General features: G+C 35.5%; 1 protein-coding gene across 2 annotated transcripts; it reads left to right on the top strand.

The window, feature by feature from the left end:
* Positions 1-11,826: 11,826 nt before the first annotated feature.
* Positions 11,827-16,326, top strand: LOC126727187 (chaperone protein dnaJ 50). 2 transcript variants are annotated; one of them, XM_050432734.1, is made up of 10 exons: positions 11,827-12,024; positions 12,128-12,190; positions 12,272-12,338; positions 12,434-12,493; positions 13,768-13,818; positions 13,937-14,017; positions 14,491-14,603; positions 14,825-14,942; positions 15,144-15,270; positions 15,717-16,326. In XM_050432734.1, exons 1-10 carry the CDS (start codon positions 11,909-11,911, stop codon positions 15,818-15,820), a joined length of 900 nt encoding a protein of 299 aa, XP_050288691.1. In that variant the 5' UTR covers positions 11,827-11,908; the 3' UTR covers positions 15,821-16,326. The 2 variants fall into 2 exon arrangements, with proteins under 2 accessions (XP_050288691.1, XP_050288690.1); XM_050432733.1 differs by having other exon boundaries at positions 14,822-14,942.
* Positions 16,327-16,760: the final 434 nt, after the last annotated feature.

Raw genomic sequence — 16,760 nt, 5'->3', positions numbered from 1 at the left:
AAGGAAAAGCATCTGAACGACCTTAAAGAGACCTTTGATACACTTAGATGATATAACATGAAGTTGAATTCGAGCAAGTACGCCTTTGGAGTTTCATCAGGTAAGTTTCTTGGGTTCATGGTTTCACATAGGGGAATTGAAGCAAACTCCGATAAAATGCAAGCGATACTGAATATAGAGCCACCAAGGAATATAAAAAAAGTCCAACCTCTCACAGGACAAGTTGCCACCCTTAATAGATTCATCTCAAAAGCTATTGACAAGTGTTTATCATTCTTTAAAGTTCTTAAGAAGGGATTCGAATGGACGGACGAGTGTCAGAAGGCCTTTCAAGACCTCAAGACCTATCTCACCACAGCTCCTCTGCTAAGCCCGTCCATACTAGGTGAAGAGTTATATTTGTATTTAGCGATGTCCCCACATGCAGTGAGATTAGTGCTGATTAGAGAAGAAGGGAAGATACAGAAGCCGGTTTATTATACAGGCCAAGCGTTAAGAGGGGCAGAAGGACGATATCCCATGATGGAAAAGCTAGCATTTGCCTTGGTCACGACTTCTAGGAAGTTAAGACATTACTTTCAAGCTCATGTCATAAATGTCTTGACAGATCATCCACTGAAGAAGGCGATGAACTAATTAGAAGTTGTAGGACGACTAATCCAATGGGCCATAAAACTCAGCGAGTTTAATGTTAAGTACCAACCAAGAAGTGCGATAAAAGCACAGGTATTGGCAGATTTCATTGCAGAGTTCACTCCTAGTTAAGGCGAGCTAGGCAGGGTGGATGAAGCTTAGAGGTAGGTCATCAATGTGGATGGCTCATCCACATTATATGTAGGAGGAATTAAAGTTATACTCAAGTCCCCGGAAGGAGATAAATTGAAATACGCAACTCGTTTACAATACCAAATCACCAACAATGAAGCTGAATATGAAGCTCTCCTTAAAGGATTGGAATTGGCTAAGTCCTTAGGGGTAGAATCAGTAGTCATCCACGGAGATTCTCAGTTGATTATCAATCAAGTGAATGGAATGTGTGAAGCTAAGGAAGATTGGATGAAGAAGTATCTCAGCAAGGTAAAGCAGCTTGTCAAGAAATTTAAAGAAGCCAGTTTTGTTCAACTCCCAAGGGAGGAAAACATGGAAGTAGATGCTTTGGCAAAAGCAGTTTTAACAGGGGGAGCTATGGACGAGTATGATAAAGTCCAATACATGCCAAGCATAGATCTTTTAGAGGTACAACAGATTGATGGAGAAGAAAATTGGATGACTCCATAGTAACTTACCTCAAAGATGGAAGGCTCCCGGAGGGCAAGGATAAGGCTAAAAAGTTAAGGATCAAAGCTGCCAAATATGTCCTTATAGACGAGGTACTATATAAAAGAGGCTTCTCTCAGCCTTACTTAAGGTGCTTAGCTCCAGATGAATCAAACTATGTGTTGAGGGAAGTACATGAAAGAGCATGCAGAAACCACTCAAGAGCAAGAGCACTAGTCCATAAAGTCGTCCGTGCAGGTTACTACTGGCCAATTATTCAAGCAAATGCTAAGACTTATGTTAAGGTGTGTGACCAATGTCAATGCTTCAGCAACATCCCTAGACAGCCATCGGAGTATCTCACCCCGATGATGGCCCTATGGTCCTTTGCACAATGAGGATTGGATATCTTGGATCCCTTTCCACTTGGAACCAGGCAGATGAAGTTTTTAGTAGTAGGGATCAATTACTTCACTAAATGGGTGGAAGTAGAACCCCTAGCAAAGATCATACAACAAAATGTCAAAAATTTCGTATGGAAAAACATTGTATGCAAGTTTGGGATACCTAGGGTACTAATATCAGACAATGGACGGCAATTTGACAACACACTTTTTCAGGGACTTTTGTGAGCAATTTGGAATCAAGAATCATTATTCCTCACCCTCCCACCCACAAGCAAATGGACAAGCAGAAGTGGCAAATCGATTCTTGTTGAAAATAATCAAGAATCGACTTGAGGGGGCAAAAGGAGTATGGCCAGATGAGCTACCAGGAGTTTTATGGGCTTATAGGACGACTGTAAGGACCCCCACAAGGGAAAATCCCTTCAAACTAGCCTACAAAAGTGAAGCAGTGATACCTGCAAAAGTGCGTATGGCAAACCACATGGTGATGAAGTATCAGGATGAGGATAATGAGGAGCAACTTCGCCTCGACCTTGATTTGATAGACGAAGTAAGGATGAATGCGGAGTAAAGGATAGCGAGTTATGAAAACCTCATGGCTAGACAATATGATGCAATGGTGAAATCCAGGTGCTTCAACATTGGAGACCTCGTCCTAAAAAGGATTTCTTTAGCAACCAGAAATCCAACCCATGGGAAACTAGGACCTAATTGGGAAGGACCCTACATGGTTATTAATTGCAAAAGACAAGGATCATATTACTTAGAAGCCCTAGATGGGAGAAAGATAGAGCACCCCTAGAATGTTGAGCATTTAAGAAGATATTATCAGTAAAATATCAGCCTAGACGAGCATCATCATGGATGAGATCATCTTAGACGAGATCATCTTAGACGTTGTCACTCTAGATGAGATAAAGTTTGTGTTGCTTTCTGTTACTTGCATGTGTTCGTTATTAGCATTATATGTTGTACTTTAATTTCCTAAAGGTGTATTAGTTTTTAAACTATGCGCTATGGACTATGGACGAAGTCATAGACTTGGTCCCTCTGTTTGTATTTTTAATTCCCTAAAAGGCATTAGTTTCTAAGCATGTGCCATGCTTGAAGACGATGTTTATGTTACATATATACAGTTTGGATTTCCAATATATGTGATGTATGAATTTCTAATTTTCATGATTTCATCCACAAGAAGGCTAAAGGCCCAAGACGAGTAAAATCTCTAAACGCAGGGAGGTAACATCTATTAAGCTTTCCTTAAAATAGGGATAAAGCAAAGGAAAATAAGCTTAAGGCACATTCGTCTAAACAATGGACGAGATAAAGCCTGAAGCAAATTCGTCCAACCAATGAATGAGGAAGTGCGTGCACGTAAGAATATTCAAAGTCTATGGATAAATATCCAGCCAAAACAATCCTATCTTTGGACGATTAAAGCTGACAAAAACCCATGCCATTCATAAAATGAGTTATACTTACAAAATTTAAAGGATGGTGAAAATTTTGAACATGAGGAGTTTATATTAACATGGACGAGCTAAGTGCCTCCATGAGTGGACGGACCACACTCAAACCAGTATAACATGGATGATGTAAATGAAGAAAAATACATCCATACAATAACATGTTCAATAGAAAATGATGGAAATAAACATTCATTCATAAAAGTTTATAAAAAGGATAGACGACCACCGTCCAAAAACCCTTATAAAGTAAAGCCTAAAAAGCAATTGTCTGGAAGCTTGTCCCAAAAATTATAGACGAGTGAAATGTACTTGAATAACTTCAAATGGTCCAAAACAATAGAACTCATAAAAAAAATAAATAAAAAAAAAAAGAAAAAAAAAAAAGAAAGAGAAAGGGAAACTAAGATGCTAAAATTTCATATCTTCATTGTGGGGGGTCATCTCCAAAGTTAGGCTTGTCCTGGGCAGGCTGAGTGGTGGCATCGTCTTCAATATTAACATCTTTAGAACTCGTTCGAAGGAGAGACCTTACAGCACCAAGGTTGAGCTTGATGGAGCTAAAGTCAACTTCAGGGAAGTTTTCCATAGCATCTATACGAAAATCTTTAAAGCCAACCGTGTAATTGGTGTCCAACAAATCAGTGAACTATTTGGAAGCTCTAAACTCCACCACAGTGTCTTCTTTGGCCTTATTGAGAAGGGTACTCAGCTCATCATTCCTCTTTTGAAGGTAGTCAAAATGAGTGTCCTTCTCAATGATGTCAGCTCTGAGCTCTTCGACGAGGTTCTACAATTCCTTGGCCTTGTCTTTAGCCTTGGTTGCCACCTCAGCCCAACCCCTGTAGTTGTCTTTAACCTCCTGGATCCTTGTCTCAAGCTATATCTTCATCTTGTCCATCTTTGTGGCCTGTTTGGACGCTATGATGAACTTTGACATTGCCTAAAAAAAAGAAAAAAAAAAGAGGAAATTTGTTAGACGAGAAAAATGTAAAAGTGACAAGATGAGGCAAAAGTAAGATTACATACCCTGAAGAGATCATGAACAGCAGAATGCTTAAATTCCTTCAAGGACATGTCATAGCAAGCAGTCACATCCTTATCAATCACAACCTTCTAAAAACATTCCCAAGCCAAATCCTTATTTTCAATTAGGTTCATAGGAACCCTCTGAGAAGGCTGAGATGAGGTAGGTACCTCGTCCACCACTTCCTTTCCCTTATTCTCTTTCATGGTTACCATCCCTAAAAGAAAAATATTAAAGCTTAGCTAAAGAGTATAACTCAAATAATACTTAGATAAATTCTAAGTAAAAAGAAAACTCACGTCTACGAACAGTGAGCTCGTGGGCTATAGTTTCAGCAGATGGCTCAGGATCAAGTCCCTATGTTGCAAGACGTTGAAGGGTGACCAACGAATGGAAACTCTTGTTAGCATATAGATGAGCTCTTTGAACGCGGTCATGATGAAATTTGCTTAAAGATGGTTGTCTAACAGCTAAGAAAATAAAAATAAAAATAAAAAAGAAGAAGAAGAAGAAGAAGGAGAAGAAGAAGAGAGAAAACGGTTAGACGATTGTAAGCAAAAGATAAAAACACTATATAAAAAATAAATAAATAAATAAAAAATACCTTCAGAAAGAAGGTTTCCTAATTCTCCAGTATATGGGGCAAATGGATCCCTGCCAACCTCAACAGGGTGCCTATACCAGAAACCAGAGACGAAGAAAAATTCCGTCTTCTAGTTTCTGTCAAATATTACCAATGACTTAATTAATCTACAATCTTTGTCCCGGGCTGTGAATTGATAAAAACCAAGGGACTGGTTAATCTCTAAGGGTTTGTAGTAGAGGAGGAACTCGTCCACAGTGAGAGGACGATCCCCTTCAAACACCTCCCTCCACAAAACTTGCATAAAGATGACCAATCTCTATGCATTGGGGTTAAACTGACACACTCCTAAACCTAACCTAGTAAGTAATTCCCTAGCAAAAGCATTAAGAGGTAACCTAAGTCTCCCTGAAAGGTAAGCTTCATAGACACCTATTCTAAAATGAGGGTTGTAGCACCACTCCCCACGGATAGCTAACCTAGGGTAAAGGTCATCTGGAATTTGGTACCAACTCCTAAGTGCAGTGAGTCTCATCTCATCTGTTTTGGAAAGGACGCCTACAGCACAACTGTACATTGTCTCTACCTCGTCTAAAGGAGTGGACGAAAGAACACTCATCGAGATACCAGCTCTAGACCTAGAAGCTGCCCTTATCCTAAGATGTTCTTGGAAAGCCTCTAAAGGAACCTTAGGAACACTAGATGTGTATTCCTCGTTCGTGGTATTCCGCTCACTACTGCTACTACTACTAGAACCACTATAACTAGTTGAGTCATGGTACTCGTCTATAGCCTTATTTACACTATTATTGGACGAAGAAACCACAACCTCAGACATCTTGAAATTTGAAGGAAAACCTAAGAACGAGGATGAGGAGAATACCTGGCTCTAGATGGATGAGGACTAAAAACATGGAAATACTTCTAGACGAGGCACTGGATGACGAATGTCAAGGGAGAAAATTTTGGAAATGTGAAGGGTAGGAGAGGAATTCTACTATTTATAGACAGCGAAATTTGGCATCTGAAACGACTTAACCAACTAGAGAATGACACGTGGCACATTCCTCGAAAAGTTAAATTAACGTGACTAGTCACCAATGAGGTCATGACACGTGGCACAGTATCTAACCACTGACATAAAAACACACATCCAAAGAACAACAACAAATTCTTCAGTGCTCTGGACGACCCTTGGACAAGGGGGCAAGTGATGGTGAACTGAAGATTGAATAAACTCCAATTCGTCTGTGAGTGTTGTCCAAGTCAAGAAGACAAGAATGGACATCCCTCATAGGACAGTCGTCCATGGGGATGAGGGTCGTCCATCAGCAAAGTGCTTGGACTACCCCAACACCTAGACGACCCCCAACACTTAGGAAATTTCCAGAAAGATTTTCCTACAAAAGACTGATGAATCGAGCCGCGTGTTACTATTTTGAAACATGAGCGAGATCCTAATTCATCGCTATAACTTCCTACTAAATACTTAACTTCCAATGACAATTATAGAAGATAAGATTGAACATTCCAACTTCTGTAGCAGTTTCTAGAAGTTAAGTCTGAACCTTCTAACTTCCACAAATATTGGGGAAGTTATGAGACAAGAAACCACTCCAAAGCACACTATATAAACACTCATCCACATCGAATGGAAGTAAGTTCTCACAACTCCAAAAAATTGGAATTCTAACATTTCAGAGGAAAAAACTAACTTAAGCATCGAAGGGTTCTTGGCTGATTCATCCCGGTCACCTTTGATCTTGTCTTTTTCTTTTCTTTTCAGGCCTCTCAAGCAATCACTAGCCCATTGAAGCTCGGAACATTCAGCCTACTGATTTTCTTTGCATCATCAACCTTAAATACAAATAGTAATGTGACAGGAAATCCAAGTAAAGTCGAGGAAGGTGGGGTCATTAAAAATAGTAATGGCCTTTGGCTAAAAGGATTTTCATTTAATCTAAAAATTGCAACAAAAAACCTAATTGAAATTTGGGTTGTCCCATATGGACTTAATCTAGCATCGTAATTACGTTATAAATAGAAGAGTGTTACCTCCACGACATTTTCACAACACTTTCACAACAAATTAATTATAATTGGTAAATTGGTTCTAATCTGAATCCATAACTTAAATTACTTTTTTGTCCACTCGCAATAGTCACTAACAACCTACACTTTCACAACAAATTAATTATAATTGGTAAATTGGTTCTAATCTGAATCCATAACTTAAATTACTTTTTTGTCCACTCGCAACCGTCACTAACAACCTGCCACTTAAAATTTGTTGTAAAAATGTTATGAAAAATATTGTGGATATAGTATTTATCTTATAAATATGTAAATTTGGAAGTTGATTCACAAATAGTATTTAATTGGTTAACATCTCATGGTGTACTTGCATCAGATATTGCTATTTTAGTTTTTAATTGCAGGATTTGAGGACTCACGACTGGGCCATCCACCTTGGGCATGTTTTTCGTGAAGCCAATAGTTATGCAAATGGATCCTATGTTCTTTTTTATTCCAACTAACTCATAAATGATACAAGAGATTTCGCATCCTATGTTCTTCCCGTTGTCTTCAAAGGTTATTACCCAATAACACTTACGACTAAGTACTAGCAAACAAATCCTTGTTGATTTGTAAATTTGTGTTAATGGAGTGCGAGATTAACAAGGAAGGAATTTTTAACGACGGAATTCGATTTGCAAAATTACAAAGCTTTTATAAATTTCTAATGCAAGTCTGTACAAAATGCATTAGCTTAACGTTTTTGCACGTAACTTTATGTGTTCTTATATTGATTGAATCAGCCAAATCTATCGAAAGTGAGTCATATTACAGATGGAAAACAAAAAGAAAGAAAAAAAAAAAAATGAAAAGAAGAGAGGAACATATCTCATGTAAAACAATAATTGAAACAAAGTTGCATATTACTAACAAGACACTCAATATAGAAAATAGGGATTGAAATGGCTCAGCTCCAGTATATTAGAGCTGACACAATATATATATATATATATATATATATATAAATATGTATTTGATTTTTGTTATGTGTACTCATCGTATCAACTGAAGTGCAATGGAGCTGAACTTTAATTTAGCCATAAGCTATATTAGTGTTTCATTATTGAAAGATACCTTAAGCTTTCCTAAGAAGCTCTGCCGTTATAGATATTAAAAATTAAAATAAATAAGCATATACCTTGGTCCCAAGCAATCCCAATTGTCCCAGCTATGTTAAACTTCAAATTCAATTTGAATTTCACCTCGGTAAAAAAGGGGAAAGACGTTGATTTCTAAACTTAAAAAGCTTTTATTATTTTCTAATGTAAGTGGGATACAAATACAAACTTACGAAGGCTTTTACTAGTATTTTATTCACATATTACTCAACTTTATCTGTTACGTCTGACGTAGTATATATATATATATATATATATAGAGAGAGAGAGAGAGAGAGAGAGAGAGAGAGCCTATGACGATGGTGACAGTGAAACCGCGCCCAACCTGGTCCAACAAAATCCCAGCTTTGTTGAGCTTCAAATTCAATTTGAATTTCTCTTCTTCAGTGTCACGAAGAAATTAACTATTTTGTCTATTCAACTATGATTTGACAACACCAATCAAATCTTTTGAGCCCACAAACTCCCTAACTCATTGGGAGTGTCAAATCATTATAATTAAGATCGGTTTAAAATTTATTTATTTTACTGAATTTTTTACTAAAATTATTGTAAATAAAAATAAAAGTTAGTTGAATTAGTATAATAAGACTCATGAATAGTACTAAACGGTGCAATGAAATCCATAAATAGTACCAAAAATAAGCTGAATAGTAAAATGAATTGACAAAAATAATATTGCCAAGTAGACACTTAGTTTAACACTCTTTGTAAATAACATTACTTTTATTTTGTGCTAAGTATATTCAATTAACCATCATACATTTTTGGCATGATGATTCTTTTATATAAGTTTTTGTAGAGTAGGAAGGCAATAATCAAAGTTTAAGTTTATAGGAAAGGGTTTCACACATATTTATACTTTAAAATTAGATTGGAGTAAAATTTTTATCTTAGATTAAAAGTAAAAGCATATCCTATTAATTCAACCATTGTAAAAAATATTGCAAGATTTATAGTATCATTAGTTTTAATGTTCTTTGCTTGAGGTTTATAATTTGAGTCGCATTTTGATAAGTTAAATTATTATTATTATTATTATTATTATTATTATTATTATTTTGGGTTTTCTTCGAGTAGTGAAATATGATATTCACTCCAATAGGTTGCCCGTTGGGTGCTACTATTGTGTTCCATCCTAGGCAAAAGACAGAGTAATAAGTGACGGAGGCATAAACTTCAAAAAGAAAAAGATTGTTTTTCATGTTCTAATGATTGTGCCTATACAACATAGAAATTGAGATAAAGAAATATGTTTAGTAAGGCAAAGCAAATATATGCAACAAGATTAAATGAATATATATTTGTCAATGTTCAAGTTAATATATTCAATATTAGATCCATGCCAATAAATGTATTAAGCAACATCATACGGAGATGTGAAACGATATATCTACATAATATATACCTAAAAGCTGAAGCATGCCATTAATTGTTGTTACATTCCTATTGAGCTTCATTATCGTAGTATTTTGGTCTATTTTAGTCCATTTGGTCCATTTTGGTCCCATTCGGTCCAATTGGTCCATTTCAACCTATTTTAGTCCATTCAGTCCATTTAGGTTCACTTCAGTCTTATTTGATCCATTTGAACCAATTCAGTGATGCTTTGGGATGAGAAGTTTGTGTACAAAGAGGAGTAGTTTCATTGACAATTATATCATATTCTCAGCTTACGTAATGTTGATAGGTTATTGGTAAAATTAATTTTTCTTATGTTATTAAAGTCTTGATTTTTTTCTTCTAATATAAGTGATGAATTTACTTATATATTTGCTTTCTCTTTAGGTTATTTAAGACATATAGAGAATGAACTATTTGTAAAGAGTACTAGAAACAAATTTCAACTATACATTATATTATTTACAAAAATCTTGTCTTACAGAATAATTGAATGTAAAATGTATTATGTTTCTTTGAAAAAACTTAATTTAGAAAATCTAATATATTTTTCATTAAAAAAACTATACTTTATTAGAAAGTAATCACATCATTTTAAGAAGGGTTTGATTCTAACATTTATAAGTCTCATCTACTATTTTTATTTTTCTCTTAATAAATAGACAAATTATCAATTTTTTTTATCTGCATTGAGCAGGTTTGCAACTAGTAAAAGGAATAAGATACAAAGAGAATAAGATAAAAATAAACTTATCTTTGTTGCAAGTGTCCCATATTTCTCTATTAGCCAAAACAGTTATGAGGCTTGTGCAATAAGTCAAGACTCGTGTCAATTGGCAACTATGAACAAATCTTAGCCCCCCTGTCACGTTTTATGATAACAAGTGGGAAAATACAATGAAGATAATAAACACCAAATTGCTTGTTGTGGGATAATAAGTGAAATAAGGGAGATGACAAGAGATTGGTGAGAGAAGGAGAGAAAGGGCACTTGGAGAGTGTTGCTGAGTGAAAATCACTTTGGTGTCACTTTAGAATATGCTAAATTAGAGAAAATGTGTGTTTAAGGCCCGGTTTGATACATCACAACACGTATTTCTACACGCTTTTTTATTTACATGTATTTCCACAAAATTTAAACAACGTTACTAGAAATCTCTTACCAAATGGACTCATCTCTCTAAGTGAAGTGGGTGTGTTGAGTTTTTTAGTTGACCAGATCACTCTCCAAGCAGAATGTGTTTCCTTTGTCCCCCTCTTTGCTTTGCCCTATGCTCTTTTATGCCCCAAAATTCAAAGAAGGTAACTTGTGAGAATGATTGGCTTGTGAGAGACGATTTTTAGGTGTTGTGCAGTGGGTTGCAGTTAATTTTAAGGTTCTTTTGCAGGTGGTAGCCGTAGCTGGTAGTAGTAGCTTTTTGATAGATTCAACAGATTTATTTGTCCTATAGAAATTGAGGTAATCTAGTTGACCTGATTTGTTTTGGTTTGTCTATAAAGGGAATGATGCCTACTGGACTTGCTAAATGTGCGTGGTCACAAAAAATGCAACAGTTGAGAATTGAGATCAAGTTGGCATTTTTCTTGGTGAAATTAGCAATGGCCAAAAAAACACAACTTATTCAATAGATATGAGTCATATGACTTATGAGGGAGTTTCATGTTTGTTTTTAGGCCCATGTACACTGTGTTTTGCATGGGCTCATTCAGCAAAAAAAAAAAAGAAAGTGTTTTGCATGGGCTCATAGGTTTGTACAAGTTCCCCCCCAAAAGAAAAAAGTTCCCAACCCCTTTTGCAGGATGTTCAAAAACTTGATAAGTGAGGAAAAAAAAAAAAATATTCAACAGGTGATGAGAGTTTTGATAATTCGATGGAAAAAAAAAAAAAAAAAAATACAACAATACATTTAGCTTGATTGTCTTCAAATTTTTTTTTTTGAGAGAATTAAAAATTCCAAGCATATTTGCAAGGCTACTCAAGATAGAAATTTTCATATGAGACATTTTTCACTTGAGTAATTTTTAGGTACTCTTAGAGTAAAGAGAATGATACTTCCTTCTCTCACTGACATATGAGCCTCACAAAAGACCATCCATACCCATGAGAGAAATTATTAAGTCAACATAGAGGACTGTTGAGGTGGTCTTCTCAACTAATAAAATCATGTTACTTATGTAAATATGTGAGTTAATTTCCTAATCAGCACAAAAAAAAAAAAAAAAAAAAAAAAAACCCATCAAAGTGATGTCACATTTACATGAATAGCAACGTTTTATTAGTTAGGAAGACCAGTGAAGGCCATCTCTAGTCTCTCTACGGTCCTCCAGTGGAGCCAATAATTTTTCCTGCTCATGGAGCTAAGGAAAGATTACCGAAATGCCCTTTTATATAGTATTTGCTTATTTATTTTATTTAATCCAAAATCTAAGGGTCTTGCACGTGGTAAGCAGAATATTTCGTTTTAAATTAGATTGTCCAAACTTTCCAAAGTCTAATATAACGGAAGCATTCGACTCCAGAGAGTCTCTGCTTCCGAACCCAAAAAAAGAAAAAGAAAAAAAAGAAAAAAGCAATGGCGGCAGCGATCCGGTGGTGCGCGGTGGTTTCAGCCGTGATTCTGTTTTCTCTTCTCATTTCTCCATCGACTGCGATCTACTGCGACGAAGACGATTGCTATGATCTCCTCGGGTCAGAGCTCCAACTACCAAAATTCTCCTCTCTGTTTCCCAATTTACCCCTCCCATTTTCTCGATTTTACTTCCTTACTAACCTAATCTTCGCCTGTATGTAGGGTTACGCAGAGTGCTAACGCTTCGGAAATCAAGAAAGCTTACTATAAGCTATCACTCAAACAGTGAGTTTCCATTAATTTCATTCTGTAAAATTTTAATTTTTGTTAAAAAAAATTTATATATTTTTGTGGTTTAAAATTCAGTCACCCGGATAAGAACCCCGATCCGGAATCGAAGAAACTGTTTGTGAAAATTGCCAATGCATATGAGGTAATTTTGGATCTTGGATTATTTGTTGATTGCTCTTTGAATTTGTAATCTAGATTGTAAATGCTGAAACTTGTTTTTTTGGTTCACTGTTGTAGATTTTGAAGGACGAGGATACGCGAGCCCAATACGATTATGCAATTGAACATCCTGAGGAGGTAATACATAAAAAAAAAAAAAAAAAAATTGGAAATTTACTTAGTTTTGTAATGCTGAAATAGACCATAATGTTGTTAGCATTTGGTATACAATAAAAGTGGTATCCATGGCGAGGTTATGTTAGTGAAAGTGATGTTGCGTTAATCACAACTTGTCTCCTTAGGAAGTTGTGAAATTCGCCTTAGGAATGAATTGGGTGCTAGGTTGTTTTGTGAATCGGGATGTAGAATTGCATGCTTGGTTCTTATGAGTAGTAACTCTGGAAGATCAGTAGAATTAGTTGCATTGGTGCAGATTGCATTCTCTTAGTAAGCAACTTAGCGATAGAATTGCATGTTTTGGTAGGCATTGTCGTTGTATACTTGGGAACAAGTGTGTGCTAGGCAGGGGCGGAACTAGAATTTTATGAATTGGGGACCAAAATTATAACAAATATAAAATTGAACCAATTTAATAGTGTCATACAAAAAATATGAAGAATTTGGAGGGCTAATCATATTTCTTTTGAAAAGTTTATGTAAATTTAGGGGTAAAAAGCTAAAATTTGAGAAGTTTGGGGGGGCTCAACCATACATCTTTTGAAAATTATAGGAAAATTTAGTGGTAATTTTCTAGTATTGGAACCCATTTATAAGTGGTTCTGCTCCAGGTGCTAGGTCATTTTGTGAATTGGATTGTGAACGGAGCTATGAATAATAAAGCCTGAGAAATCAATTGAATTATTCCTGCAACATTGGGGATAGGTCGTATATAGACTTTCAGCATAGGGGTTGATTTACTTAGTCATATATGTAGTCTGTAGCTTAGTGTGATCATACTCTGTCCATGGAGGTCAATGGTACTTAAGGTATAATCTTATAAATGGCTGCTAGATGAGCCTTAAAAATTGCTGAAGTGTAAGGGAGTTGGCATACTTAATTTAGCATTAGAACTTCTCCCTAATTAACATGTCTCTCTTTCTCTATGAGTTAATTGAAAATCTGTGTGATGCAATGGTCGTCTTAAAATTAGTCAAGGAACTGACACAATGTGTTGTCTGTTGGTTTACAATTTTGTGTAGACTTTTGTAGTAAGTCACTTTGGTTTGTCAAAGACTATTTATGGTACAAATTGTTTTCTGGTTATCAAAGATGTCCACTGTATAAGCATCTATCTTCCTCTCAACTTGTAGTGTGCATGAACAGTTCGATTTTCCCACAATTAGAATATTAGAATTATTGAAGTTTACATATTTATGTAAAAAACTATAACTGTCATCGTTTTTTATTTTCAGGTATTTTACAATACAGCTCGTTACTATCAGGCATACTATGGTCACAAAACAGTGAGTACTTTCTTTATTTATTCTTTTGGTATCTGAGTGTTCTGCCTGGTTTAAGAGAGATTAAGGTTTACAATTCATTCAAATTATCCTCAAATTGGTTTATGCATCCACTTGCTAGGATACTCGTGCTGTCCTTATTGGCCTTCTTCTAGTTCTCTCAGCATTTCAGTATCTCAACCAGTGGACAAGGTATAATCAGGTACTGTGATATATCAAGTATTAAAACATTATACTACTTATCAAAAAGAAAGTATTGAAACATTATATCATATGCATCTTAATGTGAGATTGTTTGATGGGTTTGATGAATGTTGATAGGCTAGTATTGCTAACAAAACTTGAACTAATCTGAAGTTAATACATCATTACATTGTAATACAAGGATGATGTTACTTGTCTAGAGTTCTACAAAAGTTTTTTCTTGTCTGTACTGAACTATACTGCTAGCAGTGGTGATGGTCACCATTTGGACTAGAATCTTTTTATTTTATTTTTTATTTATTTATTTATTATTTATTTATTTTAAGCCTGTAGAATAAGAACATTTCCTATACTGCAGGATATTTGCTTGGATTTCTCCAATGTTTTTTCATATTTAATAATATCTCATAGAAAAGGCTCAGAGTAGTCCTCTGATATTCTAGTACATAACTCTTCTAGTTCTTGTTCTAGGCTATTGAAATGGTCAAGAAGACGCCTGCTTACAAAAATAAATTACGAGCCTTGGAACTTGAACGCAGTGGAGGAACAACAAATAAGAAGAAGAGTAACAAGCAGATGAGCAAGTATGAACTTATTTTAAAAGCTTTTTGTCTGTCATATATGATTCCATAGATGTCATTTTCTTGTATTGACAATTGTCCATCAATGTGGACACTTTATCCTTTCAAACTCTCCCACGCTCCTTTTTTAGAATTAATTTTTTGGCTAATCCCTATAATTGGGCTTTCCATTCTATAATTTTCAAACTATGGTTAAAACAAGGTGAGTTTTGTTCTTATAGCAGGAAATTGGAAGAAGATTTCAGTAAAGAACTTGATCTGCAGATAAAAGGAGCTGAAATGCCCTCGGTCTGGGAGCTTGTTGGTGTCCGTTTTGTACTTCTACCTTACACTATTGGAAAGGTTGTGCCAATGTTGTCATTCAAAAATATCAGCAACTCTGATTGTGTATTATTCAAGCATAATGATGATGGCTATATTTTCTTGTTGATCTATTTCTCTGGTGGTGTTTCTGCAATTAGTATTTGACTTGATGCTGATCTTAGCCTAAGAGTTACGGAACATGAATACTGATGACTACTTTTTTTTTATTATCCAATCCAGCTATTATTATGGTCAGGTTGTTGGTTCTGGAGATACAAGGTGAAGAAAGCTCCATATTCTTGGGAAGATGCCTCCTACCTGACACAAAGATCCCTTGGAGCTTCTCTTGATGCGTGGAAAACTGTTGGTAAGTTGAATTTAATTCATTTAACCTTATAATGGATCAGGTGAATATTGTTGGGTTAGATGGTGGAGCTTGATTTTTAGATCATATAATGCATTACATTCTTTGCTGGGCATAGGACTAAAAACTCAATTACAAGATCTCATGGTTATATTATACAATTAGATGAATTTATCAAACTTCTATACCATCTATCATTTGTTTTCCTTTGACCATACACACTGAGCTTTTGGCCACACAGCTTTTGGAAGGTTGCTAAACTAATCAAAACCTTTGCATTCTATTTATGGAAATGGTTAAGAGTTGGAATTTCCAGACTTCATGCATGCTAAAACTCCTGCACTTGTGTGGTCTAGAGGTTCCTCATAAGTTAAAAAAGAGTATTATTATTATTATTATTTGATCTTGTTAAAAGTGTATTACTAATTAATACTTGGTGTATTTATTAGATGATGCCACAAAGGAAGATCTTGTTCATAGACGTTTATGGGAGAAGCCCAACTTGGAGAGCTACATGTCTGAGATGCGGAAAGAATCAAAGCGCAGACGATGAAAGATTTTGAGGCCTTATATAATACTCATGACACAATTTTGATAGAAGTAAAACCTATACAAAATCATCCACAACTGTACTAAGATATGAGAACCGTGGGTTGGTTTATAGGAAAATGGCAAGAGTAGGATCATTGTTGCAAACCACCAAATTAGCAACGTGTGTATGCTTTGAAATACGAAGTCTAGACTCTAGAGGTGAGCTTATATGATTGGTTTGTGGGTCAATACTATAGGCCTTGAAGTAGAGTTTTTCAGACTGGTGTTATCTCGGAGGCCTTAGGGACTTTTTTGGTTTTTGCTGTTGTTTTTGTTTTTTATATCTATGACCCCCTAAACTAATAATTTCTCAAGTAATTTTAGAAGGAAGAGAGGAGACCCATAAGCAGTTTGTAGAACTCGAAAACCATTTATTTATTTTGACAGGAACGTCTAAATTTATTGTACTGGCTAAAATAAAGCGACATTGTATTGATCTCAAAATTGGCATTCTGCATTCCGGATTTCCTTCCAGCTTTTATTATGGTGGTGCCTTATTCTATTTTTGGATATATTGATAATTGGGGTGGGGAAATTTGAACCTGGATTTTGTTACACCTTTTAACCGCACTTGTGTTGTATCTCAATTTTGGGTTGGGAAGATTTAAACTGGGACTTCGTTACCTTTTAAGGTTTTAACTACACTTTTGTTGTATCTCAATTTTGGTTTATCAGGGAGCCATCAATCCAACTGCGCGATAAATTAAGTGAGAAAGCAATTGATCTGAACAAATTCTTAGAAAAAAAAATTTCTACTGTTGGTTTGTGAAGAAAAAGAGGGTCTAATTTATATTAACTTGCATTTTTAATCGTACCAAACATATAAAAAATGCGAGGATGAGATTGGAAATTGGCAATACGTTGTACGTATTGATAACACAATACACAACCAAAAGTTGTCG

This window comes from Quercus robur, chromosome 5 (genome assembly GCF_932294415.1).
Source record: "Quercus robur chromosome 5, dhQueRobu3.1, whole genome shotgun sequence".
NCBI classification, from domain to species: Eukaryota; Viridiplantae; Streptophyta; class Magnoliopsida; order Fagales; family Fagaceae; genus Quercus; species Quercus robur.
The sequence above is the reverse complement of the archived record's forward strand: the minus strand, read 5'-3'. Positions and strand labels throughout refer to the sequence as shown.

What these genes read in the sequence shown, in the direction of transcription:
- LOC126727187 (XM_050432733.1), top strand. Translation starts at nt 11,909, where the DNA reads ATGGCGGCAGCGATCCGGTGGTGCGCGGTGGTTTCAGCCGTGATTCTG. An exon ending in AAATTGCCAATGCATATGAG is followed by an intron (nt 12,339 to 12,433) that starts GTAATTTTGGAT and finishes TCACTGTTGTAG; the next exon opens with ATTTTGAAGGACGAGGATAC. An exon ending in TACCTTACACTATTGGAAAG is followed by an intron (nt 14,943 to 15,143) that starts GTTGTGCCAATG and finishes TATCCAATCCAG; the next exon opens with CTATTATTATGGTCAGGTTG.